At 41.3% G+C, this 17,556-nt stretch overlaps 9 protein-coding genes across 9 annotated transcripts; 4 read left to right on the forward strand and 5 right to left on the reverse strand.

Moving 5' to 3' along the window:
- Positions 1-95: 95 nt before the first annotated feature.
- On the reverse strand, positions 96-1,205 carry RBG1 (GTP-binding protein RBG1; the record flags this gene model as incomplete). The annotated part of the gene is made up of 1 exon (XM_056229047.1): positions 96-1,205. One exon carries the CDS (start codon positions 1,203-1,205, stop codon positions 96-98), a length of 1,110 nt encoding a protein of 369 aa, XP_056085838.1.
- A 273-nt stretch (positions 1,206-1,478) lies between these two features.
- On the forward strand, positions 1,479-4,457 carry FUN12 (translation initiation factor eIF5B; the record flags this gene model as incomplete). The annotated part of the gene is made up of 1 exon (XM_056229159.1): positions 1,479-4,457. One exon carries the CDS (start codon positions 1,479-1,481, stop codon positions 4,455-4,457), a length of 2,979 nt encoding a protein of 992 aa, XP_056085839.1.
- A 275-nt stretch (positions 4,458-4,732) lies between these two features.
- Positions 4,733-5,599, forward strand: MTW1 (MIND complex subunit MTW1; the record flags this gene model as incomplete). The annotated part of the gene is made up of 1 exon (XM_056229270.1): positions 4,733-5,599. The coding sequence occupies one exon, from the start codon at positions 4,733-4,735 to the stop codon at positions 5,597-5,599; it is 867 nt and encodes a 288-aa protein (XP_056085840.1).
- A 137-nt stretch (positions 5,600-5,736) lies between these two features.
- Positions 5,737-6,966, reverse strand: FUN19 (Fun19p; the record flags this gene model as incomplete). Its single annotated transcript, XM_056229381.1, has 1 exon — positions 5,737-6,966. One exon carries the CDS (start codon positions 6,964-6,966, stop codon positions 5,737-5,739), a length of 1,230 nt encoding a protein of 409 aa, XP_056085841.1.
- Positions 6,967-7,711: 745 nt separating this feature from the next.
- POP5 (RNA-binding protein POP5) lies at positions 7,712-8,227 on the forward strand (the record flags this gene model as incomplete). Its single annotated transcript, XM_056229492.1, has 1 exon — positions 7,712-8,227. The coding sequence occupies one exon, from the start codon at positions 7,712-7,714 to the stop codon at positions 8,225-8,227; it is 516 nt and encodes a 171-aa protein (XP_056085842.1).
- Positions 8,228-8,315: 88 nt separating this feature from the next.
- PRP45 (mRNA splicing protein PRP45) lies at positions 8,316-9,458 on the reverse strand (the record flags this gene model as incomplete). Its single annotated transcript, XM_056229603.1, has 1 exon — positions 8,316-9,458. The coding sequence occupies one exon, from the start codon at positions 9,456-9,458 to the stop codon at positions 8,316-8,318; it is 1,143 nt and encodes a 380-aa protein (XP_056085843.1).
- Positions 9,459-9,720: 262 nt separating this feature from the next.
- Positions 9,721-12,012, reverse strand: GIP4 (protein phosphatase regulator GIP4; the record flags this gene model as incomplete). The annotated part of the gene is made up of 1 exon (XM_056229714.1): positions 9,721-12,012. One exon carries the CDS (start codon positions 12,010-12,012, stop codon positions 9,721-9,723), a length of 2,292 nt encoding a protein of 763 aa, XP_056085844.1.
- Positions 12,013-12,264: 252 nt separating this feature from the next.
- SNC1 (SNAP receptor SNC1) lies at positions 12,265-12,734 on the forward strand (the record flags this gene model as incomplete). The annotated part of the gene is made up of 2 exons (XM_056229825.1): positions 12,265-12,366; positions 12,483-12,734. 2 exons carry the CDS (start codon positions 12,265-12,267, stop codon positions 12,732-12,734), a joined length of 354 nt encoding a protein of 117 aa, XP_056085845.1.
- A 100-nt stretch (positions 12,735-12,834) lies between these two features.
- On the reverse strand, positions 12,835-17,250 carry MYO4 (myosin 4; the record flags this gene model as incomplete). Its single annotated transcript, XM_056229936.1, has 1 exon — positions 12,835-17,250. The coding sequence occupies one exon, from the start codon at positions 17,248-17,250 to the stop codon at positions 12,835-12,837; it is 4,416 nt and encodes a 1,471-aa protein (XP_056085846.1).
- Positions 17,251-17,556: the final 306 nt, after the last annotated feature.

Genomic DNA, 17,556 nt, shown 5'->3' on the forward strand with positions numbered 1-17,556 from the left:
AAAAAACCGGTACCCCCATTTCGAATACAATGCTTGTATTTTTCATTATGAATTATTTTTTTGTCTTTTTCCATTTTGTCTCTTTTATTCGAGAATCACTTCTTCAAGATAGTAACAACATCTTCGTCTTCTAACACGTGGTTCAACCCCACGTATTGAGGTTGATGCTTGACACTGCTGCCGTAAACCAAAGCGTTTCTGAAATCATCCACCAAAGATTTGTGAATTTGGTTACAGAAATCTTTGACACTACAACGGTCCGACCTCAGAACAACAGGGTCGGAGAAATCGGGTATTTGGCCCTTTGGTTTGGTGTAAATACGGACTAGATTTAATCTATCCCACATCACTTGCAACAATTCATCCAAGTTCCAATCTTGACCGGATGAGATGGGCACCGCGTTGGGGATTCTGTAAAGTAACTCCAATTCTTCTAATGATAAGGAATCTATCTTGTTTAAAGCATAGACTGCAGGCATGTACCTTCTTGACGAAGCTTCCAGAACGTCGATCAAGTCATCCACGGTGGCATCGCATCTGAAGGCAATCTCGGCACTATTTATTCTGTATTCGCCCATGACAGCTCTAATTTCGTCGTTTCCCAAATGTGTCATGGGAACTGTGTTCGTGATGGAAATACCACCTTTTTCCTTTTTCTTGATCAAGATGTCAGGCGGAGTCTTGTTCAGACGGATCCCCACACCTTCCAGTTCCTTCTCGATGATTTGCTTATGATGTAAGGGCTTGTTAACATCCAAAATAATAAATAGCAGGTTACAGGTTCTTGCCACGGCAATGACTTGCTTACCTCTACCTCTACCGTCTTTTGCACCATCGATGATACCGGGCAAATCCAGCATTTGAATCTTGGCACCCTTGTAACGGATGACACCTGGAACAGTAACCAACGTGGTAAACTCGTATTCTGCTACCTCCGATTCAGTACCAGTTAATTTGGACAATAATGTGGATTTCCCCACCGACGGGAACCCGACAAACCCCACACTAGCTACACCAGTTCTAGCCACATCGAACCCAATACCTGCACCACCACCACTACCGGATGCAGCACTGGTCAACAGTTCTCTTCTCAGTTTGGCCAGCTTTGCCTTCAACTGACCCAAATGGAAGGACGTGGCTTTGTTCTTTTGGGTACGGGCCATTTCATCCTCAATAGATTTGATTTTTTCAACTGTAGTAGACATCCTTGCTTGATCCTCAACAATACACTTGCTTTTCCTGCATAAAGCTTCAAATACCCCCCATCATCGTACCATCATTGCACAGTAATACCTCATCTTAAGAGTGGAAAACTCTTATAGCTCATCGATGGAAAAAAGGCCCCTCGTGGCTTGTGATGTGAAAAATTTTTCAAGCATTAAGCCCATAGAAAGCAAGAGATCTTGCACTGGAACAAGTGGCAAAGGTGGCCTTTCAAGGGAAGAAAAGGGCAATCAGAAGCATCAGATAAGTAGAAGATGGCTAAGAAGAGCAAAAAAACCCAGCAAAACTACTGGGATGAGGATTTCGAAGAAGACGCCGCCCAGGGCGAAGAAATCGGTGCCACACCAACTCCGGAACCAGAGAGTACCGCCGGCGTAGAAGGCACTGCTGAGAAAGGTTCTGCAGGTGCCGAAAGTGCTGAAGCTTCCGAGGCTGTTGAAAGTGACTTCATGTCTGCTTTGAAACAGTCTAAGAATAAGCAGGAAAAGAAGGTCACCGAGGAGAAGAAGGACGGCAAACCTGTGCTGAAGTCCAAGAAGGAGAAGGAAAAGGAAAAGAAGGAAAAGGAAAAGCAGAAGAAGAAAGAACAAGCTGCCAGAAAGAAGGCTCAACAGCAAGCTCAAAAGGAGAAGAACAAGGAGTTGAACAAGCAAAATGTCGAAAAAGCTGCTGCTGAAAAAGCTCAGAAGTCTCAGGATGCTGACGGCGACAATGGCACACCAGCTAAGAAACCAGCTAAGAAAGTACCTGCTGGTTTGGCTGCTTTGAGACGTCAATTAGAATTAAAGAAACAGCTTGAAGAGCAAGAGAGGTTGGAGAGAGAGGAAGAAGAAAGATTGGAAAAAGAAGAAGAAGAAAGATTAGCCAACGAGGAAAATATGAAAGAAGAAGCTAGAGCTTCCAAGAAGGAAAAGGAGAAGGCTAAGCGTGAGAAATTAAAGGCCGAAGGTAAGCTATTGACTAGAAAGCAAAAGGAAGAAAAGAAATTGTTAGAAAGAAGACGTGCTGCATTATTATCTTCCGGTAATGTCAAGGTTACTGGTTTGTCTAAGAAGGATGCTGAAGAAACTAAACCAAAGAAGGTCGTCTACAGCAAGAAGAAGAAGAGAACGACCCAGGAAAACATCTCTGAAATTACTAAATCTGACGCTATAAAGGATGCCGATGTTGTGATTGATGAAAATAAAGAATCTGAAGATGTCTTGATTGATGATTGGGAAAATTTGGCTTTTGGTGATGATGATGAAGAGGGAATCAACGGAAAAGTTACCGCTACTCAGGAATCCACTACAGACTATGAATACGAAGAGGAAGATCATGATAATGAACAAGAAGAGGAGGGTGAAGAAGAAAGTCAGGTCGAAGAAGCTTTCAGAAGCACTCCTGCGGCAACTCCAACCCCTTCTAGTTCTTCTCCAAACAAAAAAGACCTACGTTCTCCAATTTGTTGTATTTTGGGTCATGTCGATACTGGTAAGACCAAATTACTAGATAAGATTAGACAAACCAACGTTCAAGGTGGTGAAGCTGGTGGTATTACTCAACAGATTGGTGCGACCTATTTCCCCATCGATGCTATTAAGTCAAAGACTAAGGTTATGGCTGAGTATGAAAAGCAAACTTTCGATGTCCCAGGTCTTTTGGTTATCGATACCCCAGGTCACGAATCTTTCTCCAACTTGCGTTCAAGAGGTTCCTCATTGTGTAACATTGCCATTCTAGTTATTGATATAATGCATGGTTTGGAACAACAAACTATGGAATCTATCAAGCTATTGAGAGATAGAAAGGCTCCATTCATCGTTGCCTTGAACAAGATTGATAGATTATACGACTGGAAATCCATTCCAAACAATTCATTCAGAGACTCTTTTGCCAAACAATCGAGAGCTGTTCAGGAAGAATTCCAATCTAGATACTCTAAGATTCAATTGGAATTATCTGAACAAGGTTTGAATTCAGAATTGTACTTCCAAAACAAAAACATGTCTAAGTACGTTTCCATTGTTCCAACATCCGCCGTTACTGGTGAAGGTGTTCCAGATTTATTATGGTTATTATTAGAATTGACCCAAAAGAGAATGTCCAAGCAATTGATGTATTTGTCTCACGTAGAAGCCACCATTTTGGAAGTTAAAGTCATCGAAGGTTTCGGTACCACCATTGATGTTATCTTATCTAACGGTTACTTGAGAGAAGGTGATCGTATCGTACTGTGTGGTATGAATGGTCCAATTGTAACGAATATCAGAGCTCTATTAACACCACAACCATTGCGTGAATTACGTTTGAAATCCGAATACGTTCATCACAAAGAAGTTAAAGCTGCTCTAGGTGTAAAGGTAGCTGCTAACGATTTAGAAAAGGCCGTTTCCGGTTCCAGATTATTAGTTGTCGGTCCAGACGATGACGAAGATGAACTAATGGACGATGTTATGGATGATTTGACTGGTTTGTTGGATTCCGTGGACACAACCGGCAGAGGTGTTGTTGTTCAAGCATCCACTTTAGGTTCTTTGGAGGCTTTATTGGATTTCCTAAAAGATATGAAAATTCCCGTGATGTCTATTGGGTTAGGTCCAGTGTACAAGCGTGACGTTATGAAGGCTTCTGCGATGTTAGAAAAGGCACCAGAATATGCCATAATGTTATGTTTTGATGTCAAAGTGGATAAGGAAGCTGAGCAATACGCTGAACAGGAAGGTATCAGAATCTTCAATGCCGACATCATCTATCATTTATTCGATTCATTTACTGCATACCAAGAAAAATTATTGGAGGAACGTCGTAAAGACTTCCTAGACTATGCTATTTTTCCATGTGTCTTACAAACCTTACAAATCATCAACAAGCGTGGTCCAATGATTATTGGTGTAGATGTTTTGGAAGGTACTCTGCGTGTCGGAACTCCAATTTGTGCAGTGAAAACCGATCCTGTCACAAAGGAAAAGCAAACCTTAATATTAGGTAGAGTCATCTCTTTGGAAATTAATCATCAACCTGTTCAAGAGGTCAAGAAGGGTCAAACTGCCGCTGGTGTTGCTGTGCGTCTAGAAGACCCCTCCGGTCAACAGCCTATCTGGGGTCGTCATGTTGACGAGACTGATACACTTTACTCCTTGATTTCAAGAAGATCTATTGACACTTTGAAAGACAAAGCATTTAGAGAGCAAGTTGTTAGATCTGATTGGTTGTTGTTGAAGAAGTTGAAGGTCGTTTTCGGTATCGAATGAGCACGGCAAACACCAACTTGCCAACCCATATCACATTCTACAAACTTTAATGAAATAAATAGATAAGTGTATATAAAAAATGTGAGCCCTTTGTGTATTAGTTTCTAAATCTATCTTATTTTTTGTTGTCATTTTATTTCATTCCAGATAATTATATCTACAAGTCTCGAACTTTGGTTTTACGCGTAAATAGAAAAGGTAAATAATGAAACAATGCAAATAAATATTCTTTACCAACAGATTAAAAAAGCCAATTCGAGAACACTAAAGCAGCCATGGCCGCACCAACGATGAGATCCACGTCAATATTGACGGAGCATTTGGGATACCCACCTATTTCGCTCGTTGATGATATCATCAATGCTGTAAATGAGATTATGTACAAATGCACAGCTGCCATGGAAAAATACTTATTGTCCAAGAGCAAGATTGGTGAAGAGGACTATGGGGAGGAGATCAAAAGTGGAGTTGCCAAGTTGGAGTCGCTTTTAGAAAATTCCGTAGATAAGAATTTCGATAAATTGGAGCTTTATGTCTTGAGGAACGTTCTCCGAATTCCTGAAGAGTATTTGGACGCCAATGTCTTTAGGTTAGAGAGTCAGAAGGATTTGGTTATTGTAAATGATACGGAGATAAAACGAAGCGAGGAAGAGCTTCGAGGGAAGGTGAATGACGTTGAGCTGGCATTCAAAAGGAACGAAATGCTATCTAAGAGAGTTGCAAAAGTGAAAAGGCTACTAGTCATTATCAGAGGTTTCAAACAGAAACTATGCGAGTTACTGAAGTGCAAGGATGACGAGCAATTGCAAAAGATCTTAGAATCATTAAAACCTATAGATGACACAATCACGTTACTGAGTAATTCATTACGCAAACTATACGTCGACAGTGAAAGTACTAGTTCGACGGAGGAAGTGGAGGCACTATTTCAGAAATTGAAATCCAATGGCAAACGAAACAAGGACTTCAGAACTCGATATATCGATTTAAGAACCAATAACGTCCTACGAAAATTGGGGCTGCTGGGTGATGGCGAGAAAGAAAACCAGCCCACTGAATCAGGTAAGAAGGAGCAAGAGGAGGAAATAGCCAGACTAGATATCGAGGAGCCTCAATTGGATCTACTTGATAATGTGTTGTAGTACACCAAAGTGAGGAAAAGGCTGTTTGATATGAAGTAGTGTGTAAGTGTGTAAGTGTTAATGTATGTATTTACGTATGTATTATCTAAAAACAATGCTAAAAAAAACCAGATGAAAAATGCGTAACTCCCTGACCGTCATAAGTATTTTGTAAAATTTGAGTCCCGCAACCAACCGACTTTTTCAAATGCTTGGAAAAGTCTTGAAGCCTTATTGACATCGATCCTGCAAGCTTTCTGCGCATCGGTTCTTCTAAACGGCAACCCCTTCCTTAATCTATAAACTTTTTCTAAAAACAACCTTCTTTTGGAATCCAGATACAAATCACAAGGTAACCTTAGAGTTTGCGCCAAAATTAGTTCGGCCGGGTGCAGCTCGTTTTTCAGTGGATCCAAGGACAGGTCCATTGGAGATCCTTTCCATTCGATCTTGAGTGATTTATTAGTGTCTGCAGGCAGAGTCGATAAAGAAGGGGAGAAGTCTGGCAGTTTTTTCCATGAGACATTAGGTATGTACTGAGGAGCTTCGTGAATGGCTTCGATGGATGCAATATTTGTATGGGGAGCAGACGCTGAGGGCGAGAACTTCTTGGAACGATGTGGACTTGTAGTCATCGTTCTTCTTTGCGGTGAGTAAACTTTGCGTTTCCGTGGCATCCATTCAGTGTCAGATTCAAACTTGCTCAGATTGTTATTGAAAAACACCTGCTTTCTCATATTATATCTTGATTGTCTGTTCAAATTTGGAGATGCTAATGGGGAAGGTAATCTAGAAGAAGAAGGGGTGACTTCATCGTCATACCTGAAATATTTGTGCCTGGCATTGTAGGCCAGGTTATTGTACCTGTTGATAATATTCTTAGAATATGGATGCGCCAAGTTGCTGAAAATCTTATATTGAGACAAGAATCCATACGTGGCGTAGCGGTATCTTTTCCTTGTTAATCCATTGGGCCACGCGGGCCTCACAAATAAAACATTCTCTGCAGGACCTTTGGGCGCAGCCCCCACCAGCGCTGGAGAAGATACGTGAGACGATTCATCATGTTGCTGGAATTTCGATTCCAGCTTGGGTGACAAAGGTGGCGAAGGTATTATATGTTCGTCAACCAAGGAGTCAATGCTACCAGAAAAACGCCCATTGCCATTGCTCTGTGGGTTCTGATTGATTCTTGCATCGTAGGAGCGTCCATAGGGCGAAGAATTGCCATAATCACTCATGTTCAAATGGCTTCTGTTATTATTGCTATTATTATCGTTGAGTTTCACATTTTGGTTGAGACTTTTGAAGATGGACTGCGAGTCATTCTTTGGAATGTAGTCCATATTTAACTGAGACTTTTCAGATTCAGGAGAATATAAACCCATGTTTTCCTTACAATTGTTATGATGCGCAAATATCCTACTTATCGATGCCCAGTAGAAAGCGTAACAGGGATGAAATGGGCCATGTGGCTACTTTTATAACTGTTTCTCTTAGGAAGAAGGGGCTTCTTGATAGACCCCTGCACCTTATCTAGCAGAGGTGCACGGGTGTCCAACGTTTTTAGTGAATATAGATCATTAAAGATGTATTGGACATGCCAAGAGCCAATGGCATGTCCGTCTGTCGACTCAATTGTGCTGTTATGGCGTATATGGTTGCGATGAGCTTGTGTCGATGCATAAAAGTTCTCCTGGGTAGCTAGCTTTGCTCATTTTGGTGTCCTCTTCTCTGAATGAAGAAATAAAAGGCGTTTTCATGGACAGACCAAGTGGAGCAGACGTACATTTCTTGAATAGCCACTGCACCGGTCGTGCATACCATGCTCTGATCGGTGCGGCCAATATCTGCATATATCTGACGTAACTTGCGACTATCCTGCCAGGCAGCCTCTATAACTGCAGGTTTTCTTTCTTCGATTCGAATTTGTTCCAACAGCACGACGAACCAGCTCTACAACACGTACTCCATCCTATTCTCGGGGGTTCTTCCATCTGATTGTCAGACTCTTGCTTCCTTGCTTTTGTTTTGTTTTGTTCTTGTTTGGCGCTCTTGAAAAATATTTCACATTTGGATGACAGATTAACACGCTACTAAACAGTGCAATGAACTAAGCAGCCACACGGAGCTATGGTGCGTTTGAAAAGCAGATACATCCTTTTTGAAGTCCTATACCCTCCTACGGACGTCAATGTCGAAGAATCTATGTCTAAGGCCGACATTTTGCTAGCACACCATAGGGCATCGCCCGCGGATGTGTCCATCAAGTCTATAATTCAAGAGGTACGACGTTCGCTCTCGTTAAATCTGGGCGATTATGGGTCTGCCAAATGTAGCTCTCTCTTGCAGCTGAAGTACTTTTCCAATAGGACATCTACGGGAATAATCCGGTGCCATCGGGAGGACTGTGATCTTGTCATCATGGCATTAATGCTGATGGCAAGAATTGGCGACGTCGGCGGGCTGATCGTGAACCCTGTCAAGGTAAGTGGGACCATCAAGAAAATAGAGCAGTTTGCTGTGAGAAGGAACTCTAAGATTTTGAACCTGATCAAGAGCAGCCAATCATCGCAATTCAGCGATAATGACTTTCTTATTAACGACCTTGAAAAAATTGAAAACGAAAACGAAAACGAAAATGACTAGAATGTATATATATATATATATATATATGTGATTGTGTATGCTGTTATTCTTCATACTTATAATAAAATGCAGGCAAAAGGAACAGTGTTCATTTCTGGACCCCGTAGTTATCCGATTTATCGTCGGATTCAGCTTTAGTAAACTGGATCGGACCGTGGGAGGCGCTAGCGCCCTCGCCTTTGGCATTGACTGCTTGGTCCAGCTGTTCGTATTTGGTCTTGTATATGCTGTCGATGTCCTGCTGGACAAACAGCGGGTTGTCGTAAACTTTGTCCTCGTGCCTTTTAGCGGAGGCATTAGCACCCCTTGTGAAAAATCTTGAATCGTACTGCAGATCAGGTTGCTCTGAACGCTTTGCAGCTCCCAAAATTACCTTTTCGGACACATCTCTTCCTTGAGAGTACGCCAGCTCTTTTAGTCTTGCCACTGTACTCATTTGCTTTTTAGGCTTCACCACTGCCCCCGTTTGGGGCGCTGCATGGTGATATCTCGCACGCTGACTCAGCTCTTTCAACTTAGATTCCTTGGCGAGCATTTCTTGTTCCATGGCAACCCGCTTCAAGTCCATTTTGGACCTGATTTCTTGCCTGGCCTTCTTGTCAGCATCTTCCAGTGCTTCAGAGAGTTTCATAAACCCTTCGTTGATAACATTTTCATCGCTGGAGGCCTTCCCTACACGTCTTTCCAAGGCCACAGTGTACCCATTGGGATTCTTCCAATTCGAAACGGCCGCAGGTATGTTCCAGTCGCTTGGATTAGCTTCTTCTGTGTCGTTGCTACCACCCATGTGAAGAACAGGCACCACTTCATCGCTTTCCGTGGGTGCTACCACTTTTCTCGCCTTTTTGCCCACAAATCTTGGCAACAAGGGGTCCATTTGCTTGGATACCACTTCAACACGGCGGCCATTATCCAGTGTCAAATTGGTGGAAGCCTGATGCGTTTCGGTGACGTACCTCGACGACGCCTTATTGTTCGAGCTTGACAGCTTTGCGTTTACCAGGCGTTGGACGTATGACTTGGTTTTTGCCGCACACTCTTGGACGTCTAGTTGGGTCGGCAGGGGCACAGATAATTCGAAATTCGATTGTCTCTTTGGTATAAAATCATCGAGTCTGACGTTTTGAGCAATTTGGTTGGTCAAAATTGACGGCTCAACACGAGCAGAGCTCAGAGCCGTCGAAGCCTGCGCTTGCGAGTGCTTTGGAGGTGGCAATCTGCTACTAAACATGCGTGATTTGGTCGGCTAGTGCTTCGTCTCCGCTAGTTCCACCATGTCAAATAATCATCCAGTTGGGGGTCATCTTATCGAATTCTAATAGCGGGAGTCCTGCCTTCGTATATAACTACAATAATACGCTAGAACCAGGTAATAAGAAAATATAAGTACTTTTTTGAATTATTAAACAAATAAAGAACGTGCATAGTGTTAGGTATGTTGTTTTTCTTCTTTACGAGGGACATAAGAAGGCGTGCTTTTGGTAAGTGAGAAGCTACCTCAATTTACTTCTGATCTTAGAGGCTATTCTATGGCCCGCAGATTCCTTGATCTCGATTCCAAATGGCATCATTGTAGTTTCTGAGTTAGATTCGCCATTTTCCAACTCTAGTCCATCTCGAAGACTCTTTCTGAAAGTGAACCCCTCTTCTTGTCTTAGAGTGTTATATCTAGACTTACTCTGTAATGGCTTGATCACCGCCGAGGCAGGTATCGGCGGATAATGTAGAACTGCTGGCTTTTTGTACCACCCCATCTTTGTCGGCTTGGGGTTTTCTGCATCCGTCATTGGCGTTACACCAGCGAATCTCACTCTTTTGATCAATACCCCGCCGGAGCCCGATTCTGGATCCAGAGTCAGTGTTTCTATAGCTAAGGTATCACTGCCATTGATTGTCAAAGTGCTCGATGATTTCACTGATGAGGAGTTACTTATGCTTGATATCTTTGGTGAGGGTGCTAGGGACGAGGACGTGGACGAATTGGACGTAGAGCCGGGTTTGTTCATCAGATGGCGGACTGTGTCCTGGATGATTTTTTGATTTAAGGTCATCGTGGAAGCCTGCAAAGAATTGGATCTTTGACTATTGGGCCTCTGAGGTGGAACTATTGACGGATGTCTTGTAGAATTCAGGTACGTCGTTTGTTGTTTGTTCGTATATGATTGTAAAGACGAAGATCTTGGCCTTCCCCCGTTAACTATTCTTCTTTTCTCCGGAGACACCACCGCCTTCTTTGTTTCTACACCTTTGTGGTTGGAATTTGTTCTTATAGGCGACAACGAGGGAGACCTTGACCTTGATGAAGTTGAGGCTAGGTGCACTCTTGCCCTCGTCCTTATGCTCTCTAACGAGGCCTGTCTTGAGGGGCTTGCTGAAGACACGGGGGATGGAGACGGAGAAGGAGAGGCTGATAGCTTTGTAATTGACGGTTTTTTCTTCAACCTACTTTTCGCGTTTTTGCGTCCTAAATACATAGTTTTATCTCTTTCCAACTTTTCTTTCAGCAACACTTGTAAGTCCTCATCCGAATCATCAAAGGTTTTGATATTTTTTTCGATATATTTCCAGCAATCCATCCAATTGGACAATAGTGTCATAATACATCTCAGTTTCGGTATGATTTTGCTGATCTGATTATTGAACAGTTCGATGATCAAACCGGGTTGAAGATGGAAAATAGGCGTTCTTAATAAGTGATTATCCGCAAGAGTCGTTTGGGTCCAGAACTTCAAATCCTCTTGCAATTCCAGCAAAGTCGTATGATCATTACTCTCCGGAGACAATAACGCCACTAGCTCACTGATTATCAAATCATAATGATACGTGTTTTCGCTGGACAACCTTGCCTTGATATCCAAGAAGTGTCGCTTATTCGGCAAAAAAACTTGCCTAGATAGACTAATGATGACACACAGCACTGAAAAAACTCGTAACTGGAAGGTGTAAATCCTGTGCAAAGTCCATTCCCAATGTGGTAGATCCTTTTGTAAGTTGGGCAGAGAAACCGGTCTTGTTTCCGAAAATTTCTGCAATTGGTTGAAGTAGGTTCTTAGAATTGGGAAGATTTTAAGATGAACACACGAGTTCAATTTTTCCATGACTTGCCATTGCAACTTGTAAAAGGAATAAGTCGACTTGTCTCTTATAGGATCGTTGATTAAAACTGCCAAATCCAGGATCAATGACATCTCGACCGGGTTTAACAAGTCTTCGATGATCGAAGTGTCAAACGGAAGTGAGCGAGCCTTATATGCATCCCTTTCCAATAGAATTTGCCTCAATTTGGCATTGTAAATACTGATAGCATTCTGCGCAATACAGGAAAGAGAATTCAGAATCTTCCACTGCAGCGAATTATTGTAAATACATGATTTATAGTGATCTAGAGGTACATCTTCCGGGAACATCCACCCTTCCACTTCAATAAAGTTGGTTGACAGCCTCTGTTGCACGTCGTTAAGCTTTACCAACTGAAACCGACAGAGTAGATGGTATCTCTTGGCCAATACGGGACTTACATTAAATATAGGGCCCTCACAAAGCGACAAGATGAAATTGACGAGGGGGATGATTGTGTATGACTCGTCGTTGTCTCTCTTTTTCTTCAAGTGCGGCACCAGTACGTTTAGCAGCCTGCTCAACTCATTCAGCTTATAAAGAGCGTTTTTGTACTGAATGATCTTTATATCGAACGAGTCCAACGGAACAGAACCCTTGATTGCCGGGATGGAAGCGCTGGCAGCCGCCTTTGCAAGCACTTTTTTCCTCTTTTGCGTGTCTACCATACTACAGTGCTGAAACAGTCTAAATAATCAACCTCCAGCTTCTAATCGCTCCTCTCTACACCGTTTAATCGCCGATAGACTTCAAAACAGCAGTCATTATTATGCTTCTTCCCACTGCTTTAACAGTAAACATTAGGGTAACCGCATTTTTTAAGGGTCTTTCTTACAGCATCTGTATAAAAGATTGCCAAGTATTGATTAATCACCGTGATTTGGCGCCAAGACATAGCAAAGGCAACGTATTCACTGTCCATGTCGTCTTCTACTCCCTTTGACCCATATACTCTATCCGAGCAGGATGAAGAACGGCCACAGAATGTTCAGTCCAAGTCTAAAACTGCTGAACTGCAAGCTGTAAGTACGGAATATCGCAGAGAGCTGCCTAGGAAATAAGCGTTTTACTAACTGTCTATGACATTGATGTACATACGCATACGGTGTATGTACATTTTTTCATGTTTTTCTTCCAGGAAATCGATAATACCGTGGGGATAATGAGAGATAACATAAATAAAGTCGCAGAAAGAGGTGAAAGGTTGACGTCAATTGAAGATAAAGCCGATAACTTGGCAGTCTCTGCGCAGGGTTTCAAGAGGGGTGCCAATAAAGTGAGGAAAGCCATGTGGTATAAGGATTTGAAGATGAAACTGTGTTTAGCTCTTGTCATTATTATCCTGCTCGTTGTGATTATTGTTCCCATTGCCATTCACTTCAGCCGGTAAAAACTGCCTGCAATACTACATAAGTATATAGTATATACATATAGGGCTTTCCATATTACTGATTATATAGACATATACGCGTATATGTACTTTGGTGTTTCTATTTTAAACTTAATTCTATAATTTTGTTAACTATGGGCAAATCGTCTACATTGAAGCTGCGAGGGATCGCATCGGTGTCATCGTGCAGACGTTTTTTGACAGTATCGAATTCGATAGAGAGCATGATTTCCATCTTTCCAGGCAATAACGAGTTTTCTCTTTTCACCAAGTTGGCTAAATAATTCAAGATTTCGTTCGGTACTCCGACTTTGCTTCTGTTAATGGGCTTGTACTTCAACAGGATTGCTTGTATTTGAGCGGGATTCAAAGCATACCAGAAATCAAATAGTAGCTTGAACTCGTTTAGACTGTTCATTTTCAACTGTAAGATTTGAACGCTTTGTACCATATGAATTAGGTTGGAACGAGCATCTTCGATTTTTGGTTCAAACCATCTTATCAACTGCCCTATACTCTTATCTACTTCATGCCCATATTTCCAGTTCAATGTGGGACATTTGGTTAATAGATCGTTAAATAGCATCACGTTCAAATACTTCAAGGTATCATTGTAAATTTTTGTACGCATTAAATCGCCAACTTGAAGCTTATACATAACCGCATCAAACTCATCAAAAAAAGCAAATATTTTAGCAAACCTTTCATCGTTCGGGTCCTTGAATGTTTCTTCGTTTAACATCGCTTCGCTTATATTCATATTCACATAGGCGTGTTTCATCAATTTGACTAACCAAATCGAATAAATCTTGTCAAGCACTTTGACGACTTCATTCTCCAGGTCACTCAAATATAACAGTGTTAACTTATCTTTTTCGTCCTTGCCGCTCCCATCATATAGTGTCTTCTCATTTGTAACAAATGAAGGGAATCTGGAGAGATTACTTAGCCAAAAGATGCCGCCAACCATGTTCTGGTCTTTTGACAAATTCATCACAATGCTTTCGATAGTCAACAGGATCTTCGGGATGAACCTGCTACTTTGAATCAACAGTCCGTTTCTCACTAACCTATTTACAATCGTACTAATGACTTGTACAGGGCCCAGAACATCATTTTCATCCACTTCAGTGACGTCGATTTTTTTCAAGTAGCCCTCTGTAATTTCCAGTGTGTATCCATTTAGATCCATTAGTAATTCTAGCAGATCAGGGTTCCCCGATTCTCTACGGATCACGTTGACTAGTTTTGACCTTCCCTGCTGTCCCATAATTCCTAAACCTCTCATCTTGTTGTTTTTACTAGTGCAATATGTCGCGGTAAAATCTTTTGCTATGACATTTTCAATAAACGCTAGTTCTTGCTTCATTGACCTGATTTCATCGCTTAATCTTGAGGGTTTGTTGTTTTTGGTAGAACCCGGACTTTGCAAATGCGATTGAATAAGAGAGGATTGATTCTTTTTCCTCTCCTTTAAGGCATTTTTTTTATCCACAGTGCTTGCTATTTCGCCTTGTAATGTTTTCAGTTTGATAATCTTGTCATTATAACCATTCACTAACGTTTCGTATTCTTGTCTTTCCTTAGAAGGAACGTTAGACAAATCACCCTGTAGCAATTGTGTCAATCTTGCGTATGAGTCATTTAGTGCCTCTAAATTTAGGACAAACGAGTTCTTGAATTCAATAGCTTCTTCCAATAATCCAATTCCACAATTCATCTTACTATTGCGCTCTTCAGCTTCCCTCTTCAAGTCTATATATATTTGTTGGGCCAACTGCTTTCTAATGGCGCTCTGCACGAATACAGAGCTCCTCTTCATCTTTCTGTAATGCGTCTTATGTCCATATGATCTGATACACCTTTGAATGCATATTGTCGCCATGCTCGTGAACTGTCTATTAATATCATTGAGGATTAATTTTTTTTTGATGGTGCACTGCAGCTTTATAACGTGACTAATAATATCCTTGTAACATTGACGTTTCCATACACCCCTAACGTTGGATTGGAGTAAGGTGGCAGCTCGTGTCTTTAGTTCGTGATCTACTCTTGTACGGACTAATAGGCTCCTGCTTTGATTCTGGCATTTTTTTATTGATTCTATTATTTGCAGATACTGGTTCCTATGGTACCTTGCCCTCATCTTTTTTTGTATTGTAATGCAAATTTTGTTCATTCTAATTGTTCTCAAATTTTCCAAGTATGCAAGCATTCCTGCTTTAAAGAAAATCTTGGTATTACCAATTTGGTATTTGGCGGCATCAGGGATAGAAGCATCTAGAACAGACCGGCAGAAGTTAACGATTGTTTCTTTTGGAAGGTCCGAATTATAAAGAATCGTACTCCATTGATCATAGTTTGTCAGGACAAAGTATCTTAGAACAAATTCGTCAAAAGCCCATCTTGATGGGAACCCCGCACATGAGATCCTGATTGTTTCCAATACACCACATGCTCTCAACTGAGATAAGACCATCAAATTATCGAACTTCCAGGGTAATTTTTCAGAGTTCGGTTTCATGCAACGAATGTAGTGAACGTTGGTGGAATTGATGATAGCCATCAATTCGCTCAGGGATTTTTTGAACATGTACCCTAATGTTGGCTTCTTTTGACTCAATCTTGTTGGGATCATTGTACTCTTTCTGATATCTTCTTCTTGAGAGACATCAACTGCTTTAGATTCCCTATTATCCAAAATTTGTCTGAAACTTGGGTTTGTGGTTGCTTTGAAAACGTCCAAGTGCCCGATAGAAACAGTGTCTCTATTTTTTTCAATGAAGCCTTCCACTTCATATGCAACATCAATAGCATAATGACTCACTATAAAATTACTTTGCCCAAACCTTGGCTTGGAGAAAACCTGATTTGCCGGCGGTTTACTGAACGCAGAGTATAGTTTCGAAGTCCATGATTCGTCTGATCCAGATGGTAGTCTGCTCTCCTCGTCTAACAGGGAAAGTATACCTAACTTATTTTCAATCAAGTCTATGCAAGGCTGGTTATCGCTGAATTCAATGAAAGACCATTCGATTTCTTCCTTGGCGTATTCTTCTTGCTCTAATTTGAAAACGTGCTGGTTAAATTCCTGTTGTAGTTTTTCATTGGCATAGTTAATACAAAATTGTTCAAACGAATTTTTCTCAAAATGCTCAAACCCATAAATATCTAGGATACCGATAAAGGAAAAAATTTGCTCTTGTTGGTCCAAACCAGGGTCATATAATGTTTTATTAATGTTGTCTACCAACCAATCAAAAAGCCTAGAATATATAAATTTTGCCACGGAGTCTCTGGCAATCAATGCTTGGTTATAGTTCAAATTTGTGACAATTTTTTCAGATCTTGTAGTGATTTGCTTTTTGACAATCCATTTTGCAAAATTGAAGGCATCGATGCCTAGCAACTCACATGCAATTTGCAGGTTTGGTTCGTCGGATGATAATGATGCATCATTTCTGGTCATTTTCATTTCAATATTACCAATATGTAACAGGCCGGCAAGAATCTTGAAAATTCCAAGCTGAGTCTCGTGATCTATGCCCACCAATGATAGCGCGTCTGTGGTTGTCTTATACTCTTGAGCGTCGTCTATGCCGGCTATATTCGGTTCTCCACCTTGATTGGTATAATGGTAGTCCTTGGCAGATGACAAATGCAATTCTTGTTTCAACGGCTCCGGTAAACCTTCTAAAATTTGGTAGAAAATATGGTAGTTTCTTTCTGTTTCCGGCTGGTAGACTAATCTGGACTTTTCCAGGAGATACGTTCTAATCTTGGAACCCTTGATAGTAGTATTTTCATCAAATAAAATCTGCAAATATTTTCCGAACCGGGAAGAGTTGTCATTTCTGGTGGTTTTGGCATTTCCAAAGGCTTCCATTATCGGGTTAGTGGCTAAGATTTGGCTTTCAATTTGAGACATTTCCATATCCTCTTCACGGCTGTTGCTCTGTTGGACGGAGGCAAAGTACCTCATGATGTATTTAGCAGATACAGTCTTACCAGCGCCGGATTCACCACTCACGACAATCGTCTGGTTAGCCCTTTCATGAATCATGAACCTATAGGCCTCCTCTGCAATGGCAAAAAGATGCGGTTCCAGCTCATCCTTACGCTTACTGAAATAGCTCTGTATCATTTCGCGGGAGTACAGATGGTCGACCTTGTCGAAGGGATTTGCAGCAATAAGAACAATACCGGAGTATGTGTATATCTGTGAGTCCAAGTATCTTTTTTTTATGGCGTGCAGCACCGCAGGCTCGTTCAAATATGATAGCGCAGTCAGGTCATCAGTGGATTCTAAGATAGGTGGATTTCGTAGTGCTGGTAAAGCGGGATTATGATTGTCATTCTCCAAGCTATTTGAATCAATGGACACAGTCTCTCCGTCCTCCAATGCCAACTCCAAATGGTACGTACCTTCAAAAAACTCATTCTTGGTGACCTCGCCGCCTATCCAGCCTTGTTCTTTATGGGGATACCAACACTTAGTACCTACTTCAAAAGACATGCCGGAATACTAGTTACAATTTTTTTTTTTTTTCGTTTTTAAAAGTTAAGATGAATTATAGAAAGAAGAACAAAAGGGTATCGTATGGAAAATATATCGTCTCACCAAACTGGTATAACGTCTTCAGCTAAGAAAAGAAGAGAGGGCAAAAAAAAGGCGATAGCTCCCTATAAATCAAGGAATTGAGTATGCAGGATCAGAACAAACGGCCGAGTTTCAAAGAGGTGGTGTATCAAAATTGCAAAGCTCTACTATAGAGAGACCCTATTCTCATCATCTACTACTAATCTTCGAGGTTTTCGAATT

Source organism: Saccharomyces kudriavzevii (assembly GCF_947243775.1).
Source record: "Saccharomyces kudriavzevii IFO 1802 strain IFO1802 genome assembly, chromosome: 1".
NCBI classification, from domain to species: Eukaryota; Fungi; Ascomycota; class Saccharomycetes; order Saccharomycetales; family Saccharomycetaceae; genus Saccharomyces; species Saccharomyces kudriavzevii.